The 14455-nt window shown below is 41.9% G+C and overlaps 1 protein-coding gene across 1 annotated transcript; it reads right to left on the reverse strand.

The window, feature by feature from the left end:
* Positions 1-8019: 8019 nt before the first annotated feature.
* On the reverse strand, positions 8020-8554 carry LOC121506753 (proline-rich protein 2-like). The gene is made up of 2 exons (XM_041782613.1): positions 8522-8554; positions 8020-8418 (listed from the first exon to the last, which is right to left on the reverse strand). Exons 1-2 carry the CDS (start codon positions 8552-8554, stop codon positions 8020-8022), a joined length of 432 nt encoding a protein of 143 aa, XP_041638547.1.
* Positions 8555-14455: the final 5901 nt, after the last annotated feature.

Below are 14455 nucleotides of genomic sequence, written 5' to 3' on the forward strand. Positions count from 1 at the left end.
AAGGAATCCATTAAAAATACCCACATAAGAACATAAAACTTTACTATATTTCTTAGTTTGACTAGGAATGCACAATATTGGGGTTTATGGGATATTTACAAATTAAATTTAGCCAATATCAATACCAATATATAAATGTAGTTTAAACCTAACACTGCCTAACACTTCGGTCCTTGAAACACAGTTTAAGGATGAACAAAGAATCAAACTTCAGTCTCTCGAACACACTAAAGTTTCAGTAATAAGGATGAACACAAAAAGACTTCAGCTGTCTGTTGGTCCCACCAAAAGTAGAAAAGAAAAACTTGTTGAATACAAACAAAAGGACTCCAGCAGCAAATAACAGCACAAACTGAGCTCATCTGCTCCTCTGTCGGATCTCTAGGTCTGATTTCCAAATCATACTGCTCTACTCATCTTCAAGCACCACACTTCTGTAAAGCTAATCAGCTTCCAGCAGTTTGCTCTTGTTTTGCGTCTGAATGTGGAGATGAACCATCAGCGTCTCTCTTACCTGTGATTGGCTGTTTGCTTTGGTAGACATTAATGACAGCTGTAATTTAGGCTGTTTTGTTTTTGTTTTTCAAGTACATTCACTTACTAAGCATATATTTTGGTTACGTGTTGGTTTTATAACCCTAACAAACATTTTATATATTGTGCTACAGATTTTGTGTTCTGTGCTACAAGATTGTCAACCTCTGTAGCACCAGCGCTATGGGCAAAAAAAAGTTTACATACAGCCCTGCTTTAATGGATGGTTGCTAATCAAATTTATTGTACAACAGCTAGAAGAAGCCAAACATGCCCCCATAACATTGTGACCCATAACTTTTACTATATTGCAGTCAGATCCAGTACTTTTGCCACTATTGGCCTTCCTATGTATACGTCCCCCACCCGGGAAAAAGTTCAGGCTCAAGATTTTTTTTAACTATCAGCCATGCATTATTATTACATAATAATAAGCCAGCACTTGTTACATGTTGATGTGCCAAGGTTTACTGGTGGGACCATACCTTGTGGAGGGATAGGGTTCAGTATGACCTGGTTTGCATGCTAGAAACTGGTTGGGTTGTGGGTTTAGTGGTTGGATGGTCTGTGCTGGTCTTGATCTGCTGTGTGGTGGTTGCAGGTAGGTTGTCTTGTGGACTTAGGAGGCGTCCGCGGTTACGTGTTAGGGTCACTGGTTGTTAGAGCCATTTCACTTATTTTGTTTGATTGTTGTTCTTATTAATAATATTGCATTAGGTCCTAAAAATGATTAATGTATTTAAGTTTAAGTCTAATTTTAAAGGGATACTTCAACATTTTTGCAAATTCACCCATTGCCATAATCCCTATAGTCTTAGTAATAGGTTCGTTACCTTCAGTTGTCGTTGCAAGCTGTTTTTAGATCGGCCGCTGCCGAGTTCAGAGCTGCTGTGCCAACTCAATGTAAGCAGACGGTATTCCGGCTTTCCCTCATCAAACTCATCAAATACACAATCAAACAACTCCAAAACGCTCTCGTGGACAAGTTGTGACCTGCACATTCACCACGCTATGAAATAATAACGTATAATTATGTAACATTACTTACATGAAGCAAATACTTGGAACTATTTCTTGAGTGAACCGCTGGGCGGAGTGACACAGTGCAGCAGCCATGTCTGGAGTGTAGTTCCGGCTTTACATTTAGCTTTAAAACATCTCCGTCTCGTAATGTTCCATGATTATTTCATAGCGTGGTGAATGTGCAGGTCACAACTTGTCCACCAGAGCGTTTTGGAGTTGTTTGATTGTGTATTTGATGAGTTTGATGAGGGAAAGCCGGAATACCGTCTGCTTACATTGAGTTGGCACAGCAGCTCCGAACTCGGCAGCGGCGATCTAAAAACAGCTTGCAACGACAACTGAAGGTAACGAACCTATTACTAAGACTACAGGGAATATGGCAATGGACAAATTTGCCAAAATGTTGAATTATCCATTTAAACATGTTTTACAAAGTGCCCTTCCTCCCAGGAAATGATATAGAGGAGTGAGGGACAGGTGTACGGAGTTGCTAATTAGACAGGGGAGAGCCATACTGTTTTTGGACCGCTCTTTCTCTTTTTTGTTACTTTTCGTTGCTACAAGCCCAACTGGACTCAAGTTTAAGTTATTGTGGACACTGTACGAGTAAGATCAATAAACCTGTGATGAACAGGAAAGTAGTGAGTCTTTAATTGAAGCATGTCAGGACAGCAGGTCTCCCCTGCATGGAGAACGGCGCCTGCCCATGGAAACACCACCATACTAGTCCTGATGTGGTATCTGTGTGGGGTCACTGCACGCTGCATGACTGCAACCAGTTGCCACACAGCAACCTTGTGTGGAAACAAATAGTTCTCACCATCTAACATCAAATCAGATTAAACTTTTCCTGTTTTTGGTCAATTAGGATTACCAAAATTATTTCTATTTGCTAAATGCCAGAATAATGAGAGAGATCATTTTTTTAGACATTTTTTTATTATTTTCTTGAGAGTCAGAAGTTTACATACATTTCATTAGTATTTGGTAGCATTGCCTTTAAACTGTATGACTTGGGTCAAACATTGTGGATATGCTTCCACAAGCTTCTCACAATAGTTTGCAGGAATTTTGTCCCATTCCTCCTGGCAGAACTGGTGTAACTGAGCCAAGTTTGTAGGCCGCCTTGCTCACACATGCCTTTTCAGCTCTGCCCATAAATTTTCAGTGGGATTGAGATCAGGGCTTTGTGATGGCCACTCCAAAACATTGACTTTGTTATCCTTAAGCCACTTTGTAACCAGTTTGGCAGTATGCTTAGGGTCATTGTCCATTTGGAAAACCCATTTGCGCCCAAGCTTTAACTTCCTGGCTGATGTCTTGAGATGTTGCTTCAGTATTTCCACATAATGTTCTTTCCTCATGATGCCATCTATTTTGTGAAGTGCACCAGTCCCTCCTGCAGCAAAACAACCCCACAACATGATGCTGCCACCCCCATGTTTCACAGTTGGGATGGTGTTCTCAGGCTTGCAAGCTTCCCCCTTTTTTCTCCAAATGTAACGATGGTCATTATGGCCAAAAAGTTCAGTTTTAGTTTGGTCAGACCACAGAACATGTCTCCAAAAATGAAGGTCTTTGTCCCTGTGTGCATTTGCAAACTGTAATCTGGCTTTTTTATGTTTCTTTTGGGGTAATGGCTTCTTCCTGGGAGAGTGGCCTTTCAGCCCATGTGGGTACAGGACTCGTTTGACTGTTGATAATGACACACTCTTACCAGCTTCAGCCAGCATCTTCACAAGGTCTTTTGCTTTTGTTCTTGGGTTGAGATGCACTTTTTGGACCAAAGCACGTTCATCTCTGGGACACAGAACCCGTCTCCTTCCTGAGCGGTATGATGGCTGGACATTCCCATGGTGTTTATACTTGCGTAAAATTGTTTGAACAGATGAACGTGGCACCTTCAGGCTTCTGGAAATTGCACCCAAGGATGAACCAGACTTGTGCAAGTCCACAATTCTCTTCCTGATATCTTGGCTGATTTGTTTTGATTTTCCCATGATGTTACACAAAGAAGCAGTGTGTTTCAGGTGTGCCTTAAAATACATCCACAGGTGTGCCTCTAATTAACTCAAATGTTGTCAGTAAACCTATCAGAGGCTTCCAAAGACATGACATCATCATCTGGGCGTTCCCAAATTGTTTAAAGGCATAGTAACCTTAGTGTATGTAAACTTCTGACTTTGAAGACAGCAATAAAAATTGTCTCAAAAAAAAAAAGAATCCTTTTCTCATTATCCTGGCATTTATTTAATGTTAGACAGTGAGAAAAAAAAAAAAAAAAGTTTATGTGCCTTTTTATGTAGTGTATGTACACTTCTGGTTTCAACTGTATATTATATTAAAGACTATGTTATAATAGACCAGTGTTAATCATTAGCCTCTTAAGTAAATGCAATAAGCCTGTAGTTTTTTCAAATCCTTGCCAAAGAGCTTCATGTCTTGGTCAGCTTACTAACGTCCCTGTGTGAACATGGACCAGAGCTGAGGTCTAAACAAAGGAACAAATCAGTTCAATATTAGGAAGATCTAAAGGTCTGAAAACATCCTGATATTCAGAGTTTGATCTTGATTATGTGTTTTACAGGAACTCTTTAAATGTCGGCACTAACTGTCCTTCCTACGAACATCTGAACATTTCAAGTGCCTCCATCTCCTTGACTCCCTGAGGTCCTCAGAGAGCACACAGTTTGACGTCTGCTTCTTTTTTATATCCAGATAAGCCACAAATATAAAATGCATCATGTCCTGTTTTCCAGCATGATATTTTAAGGCTGTGACTCAGCAGACAGCAGCTACAGGTAGAGATAAAAGCTTCTGGAAATAGCCCAGGGTTTAAATGCTGACTTTAAGGACTATTCTGCTCATTACATGTGTTTTCATGACCAGTATCTGCTTGTTTTCTTTTTTATGGGATTCACTGAGCACATATTGGTGTTAGCTTTGAAGCTTGAACTCGAGTCACGTGGAGATGTTTGCGTGTTTTGGCTGATCTTCAGCAGGTCACAGTGGTGGAGAGATAATCTGAGCTGACAGAGAAGCAGCTGCTTACATAACACACCGAGCACACACTCAAAGAGACGCCGTTATACAACATCTTCCTTTACAGAGAGAAAATGTCATTACAGCACGTCTGATATCATCTGACTTCCTGTTAGGGATCCATTCAGAGACAGCGTTTGAGCTGTGGAGCAGCTGATGATAATCACAGTTTCAGATGCTGCTCTCTGGGACAGACCATCATCAGATTCTCTTCAAACGCTTCCTCACTGGAGTTTCTGATTGAATTTAATACAAGCATGAAACAAGGATCTTTGCTGCACAGGAAGTCATCAACCGTCCCCTCAGACCACTGAAGTTTATACCTCAGGGTTAAATCTACGCCCCACTGGCCGCCACCATCGTGACCATTATATACATGCGTGTAGCTCTGCAATAATCCAGCTTCAGGTCTGGTCTACCTTTTAAAGCTTCAAGGGGATTTTCTTCTTCCTGGTCACAGAATGACCGGACCAATCAGCATCAGAGTTCGATGAGACCGACACGTCACTGAAATCAAAGGACACAGGGCAGGAGAAAAAGTAGTAAACGTGAAACCCATAAGGGCGGAGTTAGCTCCAACAATGGTTAAAGCACTGCACCCGAGCCACCAAGCACACGCAAACAGTTCCATGTCTACATGTATGTAAATGTTCAGCAGGGGGAGGAGTTTTCAAAATGATTTGATCCTCTCAGATCCAAATCAGCCTATCACAAACTGCACCTCATCCACAAATGCCTGCAACAGTCACCAAATCAGAGCGTGTTAAAATCATCACAATTTTTCTGTGTTTCCTTATCAGTCGGTTGTTACCGTTATTTAATAAACTTTATTAACAACAATGTGCTGTGGGACTGTGGTAATTTGGCATGAGCCACTTTAGAAAAACAAACATAGAAGCCAACTATCTGACCCTCTGCCATGTGAACCTCTCGTGTTCTACCAGAAAGAAGAAAATAATGTTTGAAAAAAAAAACAAAAAAAAACCTTGAAACAGAAACTAAGCTGAAGTCTTAGAGGAGCAGAGGTGAGTTTGAAATGTGGTTTATTCTAAAGTATGTGACCAAACATGAGAGCAGGTGCATTTATGTGGGGCACCTTTAAATACATCGGCTCATAGACAACATCAACTGACTCTCCTCTTTTCTCTACATTTAGAGGAAATTTATCTGGATGTGATAGAAAAGTTCAATTGTTTTATTTGATTCTTCTTTTTAAAGGAAGAGAGTGAGCGCATATGGATGATGGAGGGATTTTCACATGTCCAGTGATTTTGTGAAAATAAACACAACATCAGTCCTGATATGGAGAACACTGGTCTGATAAGAGACTTGAGCTGTCTCATATTAACATGACTGGACCGGTGTTAAAGATGGTTAGACTGAAGAGATGTCATCCGATGACAATGTGGTCAGAACTGTAAACAAGCATTTTATTGGTGAAAATGCTTCTCATGAGTTCATTCAGCAGTACGGTAGTCATAATTTGCACATCATATCATCATGCAGCGACGTGGTGGACAATTTCAACAATACAGTGAGTCACATCATTGATAATATTGCACCCATAAAAACTAAATTAACTAACAGAAAAACAAAGACTGCTTGGAGAAACGGGGAAAGAGTGAGGATGCTAAAAAGATCCTGCAGAAAGGCTGAAAGAAAATGGCGAAAGAGCAAACTCTATGTAAATTATGAAATCTACAAAAATACACTAATAACCTACAATAAATTAAAATGTCAAGACAGCAGCACATTTCAAAAATGATCAATGAAAACAAAAATAATACCCATTACCTGTTCTCCACAGTTGATAAACTAATTATCTCACCAGATCAACCCCTGCTGACTTTCTGTCCTCACACCAGTGTCATGAATTTACAACATACTTCAAGAAAAAAAACTACCACCATCGGATCTGACACTCTTCAATAACAAAACAATAATTCTGACCTTCTATGCTCCTCGATTTACAAAAATGCCAAGAACAACATGTGCAATTTTACACCTGTGAACACTAGTGACTTTGAAGAAGTTATCAAACACCTCAAGTCCTCTACCTGTTCTCTCGACCCCTTTCCTACTAAATTATTTAAGTGTGTCTCTCATGTAATGTTACAGGATCTACTCTATATTATCAATGCATCCCTCCAGTCTGATGATTTGGTGGTTCTTCTTGTTTATTAATCACTGAATGGTATGGCACCCCAGTACGTTTCTGACATGCTCACTCACTATTGTCCAACCAGGTCGCTCAGATCTTCAGGTACGGGCCTTCTAAATGTGCCTAAAGTAAAATACAAATCAGCTGAAGGTGCATTTAGCCACTATGGTGCTGTTCTGTGGAATAAGTTGCCAGTTGACATGAGGTCGGTAGACACTTTAAGTTCGTTTAAGAGTGGTCTGAAAACACTGCTTTTATCCTATGCCTTTGACTGTTAAAGTACAATATATTAGCATTTTGCCTCTGTACTCTATGTAGTACATATGACCTGCGCTGTATATGTGTGCGTGTGTGTGTTGAGGGTTGTTGCTTGAATTGCTGATTGCTTTTTCTGTTTGTTTTTAATCTTCTGTAAAGCACATTGAGTTTACACCTGTATGAAATGTGCTATACAAATAAAGTTGAATTGAATTGAATCATGGCATTTCCTTTTGACCCTGTGATTTGGTGCTATCATTGGCTCAGAATAAATGTGACAGACATTCTGTCAAATCACCTTCCAGGTATTTCAAAAGGGTTTGTCCTTTCAGACACAATTATGCTGGCGATGTGAAATCTACTCTGGTGTGTCTGCTTACCAGCTCCTGGTGCGACCATCCCTGACCTCCTGAGCTGGAACTGTCCATTTAATGTTGGGGTTAGGGCTAGAAGATATTGATTGATTATCCATCCAATGTATTGTATTTAACTAAAAATAACAATGAAAGTGTAGAAGTGGTTTTCTTTCAGTGAAATTCAAACACAAGGTCAGTGAGTCCTTCACCTTCTGTTTTGTGGACCTTCTCCTTCAGTATCTTTTTCTTTTGTTAAGTTTAAATCCTGTCCATTTCTGTTGTCTTGACATGCAGCTGTGCCAGCATATCTTCACAGAGTGAACTAAGCTGCACACTGGGTTGGTTCCTTCTTTTCCCGTATGTTATTTGCCGGCCGTGCCTTAATGTGACTCTGGGTACTGTTCTACTTGGCCTACATAGGAGTCTTGGGTGCACAGGGGTTGGAGTCACATCTGGCATTTCCACAGAGCTTAACTTCTGTTTCTAAGGACTGGCTGGAGTCCCACAAGCACGTCTTCAGCTCGAGTGATATCAACCAGCGCAACATGCACCTTTGTTGTCTTTGTGACTTCTTGGCTGACAATTGGCTGATGCTCTCCAACCTTTCAGTTGTCTGAACCTTTCATCCTGCTCCCGCATCTGTGATCAGTCTGTGTTGAGCTGACACAGCTGACAACGTGGACTTCTGGGTTCTGTGGGGCCCTGCGGGGTCTTTGTGGCCCTGTGGGTTATGTGGGGCTCTGCAGGGTCTGTGGGGCCCTGTGGGTTGTGTGGGGCTCTGCAGGGTCTGTGGGGCCCTGTGGGTTGTGTGGGGCCCTGCGGGGTCTTTGTGGCCCTGTGGGTTGTGTGGGGCTCTGCAGGGTCTGTGGGGCCCTGTGGGTTGTGTGGGGCTCTGCAGGGTCTGTGGGGCCCTGTGGGTTGTGTGGGGCTCTGCAGGGTCTGTGGGGCCCTGTGGGATCTGTGGGGCCCTGCGGGGTCTCTGTGGCCCTGCGGAGTCTGTGGGGCCCTGCGGGGTCTCTGTGGCCCTGTGGGGTCTGTGGGGCCCTAGTTTGTCATTAATTGATAAATTGATTTTTAAATTATTACAAATTCATGTGTGGCTCTGATCCAGCTCTTGAAAAGGTTTAAGGACAAATACATAACTCACCTTTGCCTTGCTGATGTAGGATGTCCTGAACATGGAGCAGAGAGAATCGTAGGTGTTTGTCTTTGTTACCTGTCCTTAACTGTTGTGCAAACACAAATCAGGTTCATGAACAATGCTGCAGAACTTTGTGAGGGGGCCACCACAGACAGGAGCATCCAACAACATCTGCTTTATACTACAGCATCGGATCTAAGTCAAGGTGGAAGACAGCTTTGAGGAAACCTCAAAAATGTGCCTGATGAGACTGAAACAGTCTGTAAAAGTCAATGTTCAATTGACTGTGTTTTTAAAAAATGTTGTTTAAATCAAACCATTTTATTTTACTGTTAGTTTAATTTCCAGTGTTCATTTAAGTGTTTTAGTACAGCTGTGTCCCCTGTCCATTACACTTCTGTGTCCCATCTTCACAGGTCCTGGAGAGTGATTGTAAAATGTCCTGCCTCTGCATTTCATTATTCCAGCTGCCTGCTTGTCTCTGCTCTAAGACATGTCAGTGACCCCTTTTTACTAATTAACGTTACATAATTACACATAGAGGCCCGTCCCCTCTCTTTAAGAGGCTGCACACAGTCAATTATTATTATTCAAACTTGCTGTGAGTCTGCTGTAGGCTGCCATCCATCAGCTGGCTGCGTGCTGTGAGCTCCATCAATGGCCTACATGTTTGTATTCACTGAAATAAGGGCATCGATCAGGAATAACTAAATGCACTATTGATTATATATATGGCCGCTCTGTGTGATAGTACTGACTTCACAGAGGGTCCATCAGCCTCAATGGGGTAGAAATAGACAGTTAAGGGAAACCATGGATGTGGAATGGCAGTATGGGTAGAAATAATGACGGAACTGGCTCTCAGACAGGCCATCGTCCTTCCATTATTAAGGTTTTTCTGTTGGATGATTGATGCAGAGAGATCAGTGGCAGGGAGAACCTCAGCTAACGCTCATTTTAGATGGCAAGTCTCTGTGGAGAGAATGTATGATAACTTAATCACCCAGTTTTCACACACTGTCAGCAACAGTACAGCCTTAGGGTAGGGGACCTGAGCCCACGCCCTAAAGGGTGCGGGTTAGGGTTAGGGTTACCCTAGGTGTGCGGTCCCCCCCCCCACTACACGGTCCCAACTTGGTTGGCGGGTGTGCTGACGCCTCCTCCTCTAGCGCACGTCCTGCCAACCATCCTCAAATTGCACCATGTTTGTGGTGCTTGATTTATTGTGGGTTTGCCTTTGTTATTTATGTAATAAGTTATGAATTTATTATTTATTAAATGGCTAATATAATGAATTTTTGTGTGTATTTATTTATTATGGAAATGTGTACTAAACTGAAAGAAAATAAAATGAAAATGTGTTTTTATATATAAAATTAAATGAAATGAATGTGTTTTTTATTGAGATGAAATGAAATTAAACAACGTGTGCCTACGTGTGACGTTTTGACCCGGTCTGGGTCTTTGTCAGGCCTGGCACACGTAAAAAAATGAAAAAAGGCTGGGTAGCTGGGTCTTTACACTGGGTAGAGAGATGTTGTCTCTTCAAGAGTCAGAGCAAGACAGAGCTCTGCTCTTCGTCACTTCTGCTTTTATACCCACTTTCCTTTCAAAGTTTCAGTTTCCCCCTCAGACTTCGCCACTTTGTGTAAACCTGTGTAATTTTTATTCTTTTTTTAGTTTTAGCCCTGTTATAGCCCTATAAATTGATTTTGAAAATTGATATGCTTAAAATTGTCCAAAAAAGTTATTAAATCAATGAAAATTTAGGAAAAATCCTGATTTTTAAGCTTTTTAACTAAATTAAAGTGTCCAAATTGGTCTTGATCAACTCTATTGTCATTCTGTACTTCCCATATGAATTTTTTTCAATGAAATAAAATTTTATGAATTCATTATATGAATAGGGTTAGGGGTTAGGGTTAGGGTTAGGGTTAGGGGTTAGGGTTAGGTTAGGTTAGGGTTAGGATACAGGATGAAAACCACCTGGGGCAAGTTTATTTTGGGCCGTAACCCTCCAACAGAGCGGGGCATCAAGAGGGTTAGGGTTAGGGTTAGGGTTAGGGTTAGGGTTAGGGGTTAGGGTTAGGGTTAGGGTTAGGGTTAGGGTTAGGGATACAGGATGAAAACCACCTGGGGCAAGTTTATTTTGGGCCGTAACCCTCCAACAGAGCGGGGCATCAAGAGGGCATTAGGCTCTACCCACACATTAAGGGGTACGGCCTTTCCAACAGTAGCACTCTTGTTGACCTGTGACCTCCGGAAGTGCTGGAAAGAGAATTTGTGCCAAAGTTTTTGTTGAATAACTTTTGATAGGAGCGGGGCATGAAGAGGGCATTGGTGTCTACCCCCCCAAATATGGGCACTGGCTTTCCACTGGTACCAAGCTCAAGTCTGTAAAGCGTTCCTATGAAAAGTTATGGACTTTTTAAATTCCCCATCTGAAATGAATGGGGACCTGAAATTGGTCCTAACTTTTGATAGGAGCGGGGCATGAAGAGGGCATTGGTGTCTACCCCCCCAAATATGGGCACTGGCTTTCCAATGGTACCAAGCTCAAGTCTGTAAAGCGTTCCTATGAAAAGTTATGGACTTTTTAAATTCCCCATCTGAAATGAATGGGGAATTGAAATTGGCCGTAAGTTTTGATAGGAGCGGGGCATGAAGAGGGCATTGGTGTCTACCCCCCCAAATATGGGCACTGGCTTTCCAATGGTACCAAGATTGAGTCTGTAGGATGTTCCTGTGAAAAGTTGTGGACTTTTTAAATTCCCCATCTGAAATGAATGGGGAGTTGAAATTGGGCTAACTTTGGATGGGAGCGGGGCATGAAGAGGGCATTGGTGTCTACCCCCCCATTTGTGGCCAGGAGATTTCCAATGGTACCAAGATTGAGTTTGTGGGACCTTCCTATGAAAAGTTGTGCATTTAGGCATGCATTTTAGGCGTCTTCTGCGTGACCTTTTGGAGTTAGCAAGGTGGTAGGAGTGTGAAAAACTGTAGCACGATTGTACATGATTCCAGGACGAACATATCGGAATTTGAGCACTGTAGGCCCAAGCACTTTGAAATGATTCCAAAAAAAGGGATGGAGTTTGAAAGCGAGTGTCTTTTTTGTCCCCATTTGTCCCCCTTTGAGTGTAGCGGCCCCAGAATTCAGACAGTAGATGGCCTGGGGCCTCTGATGAAGGATGTGAAAAAAGTAAGTGTCTATCTCTTTTAGAAGCAAAGTTAGGTTTATCCAAAATGCAGCTGACAAATGGGGGTAGGGTCATAGAAGCTAAGAGGATTTGTTTTGGCTGGTGGGTGCGGAACAAAACTGTTTGTACAAGAGCTAGGAACGTGAGCTCGGGATATGCGGTAGGGGAGCAGGAGACGAGCAGATAGGCACCGGTCCGGTACGGATGGGACCAGTAGTCTCCGAGGGGCGGGCCTTTAAAAAGGGCTTTTCCGAATTTTGATTTGGCTGCAGTTTGTCCAAATCTAGAGCAAATGAGTGGAAAGTTGCCATTTCTGTAGACTTTTGGGTGGAGACGATGTGTGTAAAGTCTGGTATCTGTAGACCCTGTGGAAAGCTACTTAGACATCGGAAGGGCGTATTGAGACGGGACCAAGGGATTGACATAGAGGAGCCTCCAAGACGCATCGTAGTCGAGGATGGTGCGAAAAGTCCAATGAGAGCCAGACTAGTAGAGGTGGAAAGGTAAGCGTTATTAGCATGTTGCAAAGTCTTTATCTCTGCAACGACAGGTCCCAGCCACTTGGGGGTTTTTGCCCCGAATGGAGCAGGCTGCGAGCTTTCCGTAGATATGCGTATTGTGAGGGTAGGACACAGGGAAGCAGAGTTCCGGGCCTAAAGAGGCGTCCCATTAGGACCGAATGTGTGGGATTGTGAAAAAAATGCCAGTGTTTGAGGCAAAAAGGTACCTGCAGAAGATGTTTAGGAGCACGTTTCAGAGCATTTGGAGTGGATTGGACCCTACTTTGAAGTAAGTTTTTTGAAAAGTTTTGTTAGGGGATCGGACTTGTTGAAATTTTCCTAAGTGTTTTAATTAGCTGGCTAATTAAGAAAAAGCAAGCGGAACAATGCCCAAGTGTTTTAATTAGCCAGCTAATTAACAAGAAGCAGGCGGAGATACCCCCAAGTGTTTTAATTAGCCAGCTAATAAAGCTAATTAGCCAGCTAATTAACAACAAGCAAGTGAGAGACAGATTCCATGTGTTTTAATTTTAGGCCAGGTTAGGTTAGGTTAGGTTAGGTTAGGTTAGGGTTAGGTTAGGTTAGGTTAGGTTAGGTTAGGTTAAGAAGAAAAGAAGTTAGGTTAGGCTAAGAAGTAGGTTAGGTTAGGTTAGGTTAGGTTAGGTTAGGTTAGGTTAGGTTAGGCAGGTTAGGTTAGGTTAGGTTAGGTTAGGTTAGGTTAGGTTAGGTTGAAGAAGGTTAGGTTAGGTTAGGTTAGGAAGTTAGGTTAGGTTAGCCAGGTTAGGTTAGGTTAGGTTAGGTTAGGTTAGGCTAGAAGTTAAGTTAGGTTAGGGTTAGGTTAGTAGGTTAGGTTAGTTAGGTTAGGTTAGGTTAGGTTAGGTTAGGCCAGGTTAGGTTAGGTTAGGTTAGGTTAGGTTAGGTTAGTGCTAGGTTAGGTTAGGTTAGGTTAGGTTAGGTTAGGTTAGGTTAAGAAGAAGTTAGAAGAAGAAGGTTAAGAAGAAGGTTAGGTTAGGTTAGGTTAGGTTAGGTTAGGTTAGGTTAGGTTAGGTTAGGTTAGGTTAGGTTAGGTTAGGTTAGAAGAAGTTAGGTTAGGTTAGGTTAGGTTAGGTTAGGTTAGGTTAGGTTAGGCTAGGTTAGGTTAGGTTAGGTTAGGTTAGGTTAAGGTTAGGTTAGGTTAGGTTAGGTTAGGTTAGGTTAGGTTAGGTTAGGTTAGGTTAGGTTAGGTTAGGTTAGGTTAGGTTAGGTTAGGTTAGGTTAGGTTAGGTTAAGAAGGTTAGGTTAGGTTAGGTTAGGTTAGGTTAGGTTAGGTTAGGTTAGGTTAGAAGGGGTTAGGTTAGGTTAGGGAAGAAGTTAGGTTAGGTTAGGTTAGGTTAGGTTAGGTTAGGTTAGAAGGTTAGCTAGGTTAGGTTAGGTTAGGTTAGGTTAGGTTAGGTTAGGTTAGGTTAGGTTAGGTTAGGTTAGGTTAGGTTAGGTTAGGTTAGGTTAGGTTAGGTTAGGTTAGGAAGAAGTTAGGTTAGGTTAGGTTAGGTTAGGTTAGGTTAGGTTAGGTTAGGAAGAAGGTTAGGTTAGAAGGTTATAGGTTAGGTTAGGTTAGGTTAGGTTAGGTTAGGTTAGAAGTTAGGTTAGGTTAGGTTAGGTTAGGTTAGGTTAGGTTAAGAAGTTAGGTTAGGTTAGGTTAGGTTAGGTTAGAAGATTAGGCCAGGTTGTGCTAGAAGAAGAAGTTAGGCTAGTAGGTTAGGTTGTGCTAGGTTAGGTTAGGGGTTAGGTTGAAGGTTAGGTGCTAGGAAGAAGAAGTTAGGCGAAGTTAGGTTAGGCTAGGTTAGGTTAGGTTAGGTTAGGTTAGGTTAGGTTAGAAGAAGAAGTTAGGCTAGGTTAGGCTAGGTTAGGTTAGGTTAGGTTAGGTTAAAGGAAGAAGTTAGAAGTTAGGTTAGGTTAGGTTAGGTTAAAGAAGAAGAAGTTAGGTTAGAAAAGAAGAAGAAGCAGTAGGTTAGGTTAGGTTAGGCAGTTAGGTGCTAAGAAGAAGTAGGTTAGGCCAGGTTGTGCTGAAAGAAGAAGAAGAAGAAGTGCTAGGCTAGTGTAGGTTAGAAGAAGAAGGTTGTGTTAGGTTAGGTTAGGTTAGGTTAGGTTAGGTTAGGTTAGGTTAGGTTAAAGAAGTTAAGAAGAAGAAGAAGTTAGGTTAGGTTAGGTTAGGTTACAAAGAAGAAGAAGAAGAGGTTAAAGAAGAAGTTAGGCAAGAAGAA

Source organism: Cheilinus undulatus, linkage group 1, assembly GCF_018320785.1.
Source record: "Cheilinus undulatus linkage group 1, ASM1832078v1, whole genome shotgun sequence".
In the NCBI taxonomy this organism is placed as follows: Eukaryota; Metazoa; Chordata; class Actinopteri; order Labriformes; family Labridae; genus Cheilinus; species Cheilinus undulatus.

Bases quoted from the DNA above. Each gene is read 5' to 3' on its own strand.
- LOC121506753 (XM_041782613.1), bottom strand. From the start codon at position 8,554: ATGTTCAGGACATCCTACATCAGCAAGGCAAAG. The intron at 8,419-8,521 runs GTGAGTTATGTA...ATGACAAACTAG, and splicing joins CCTACATCAGCAAGGCAAAG to GGCCCCACAGACCCCACAGG.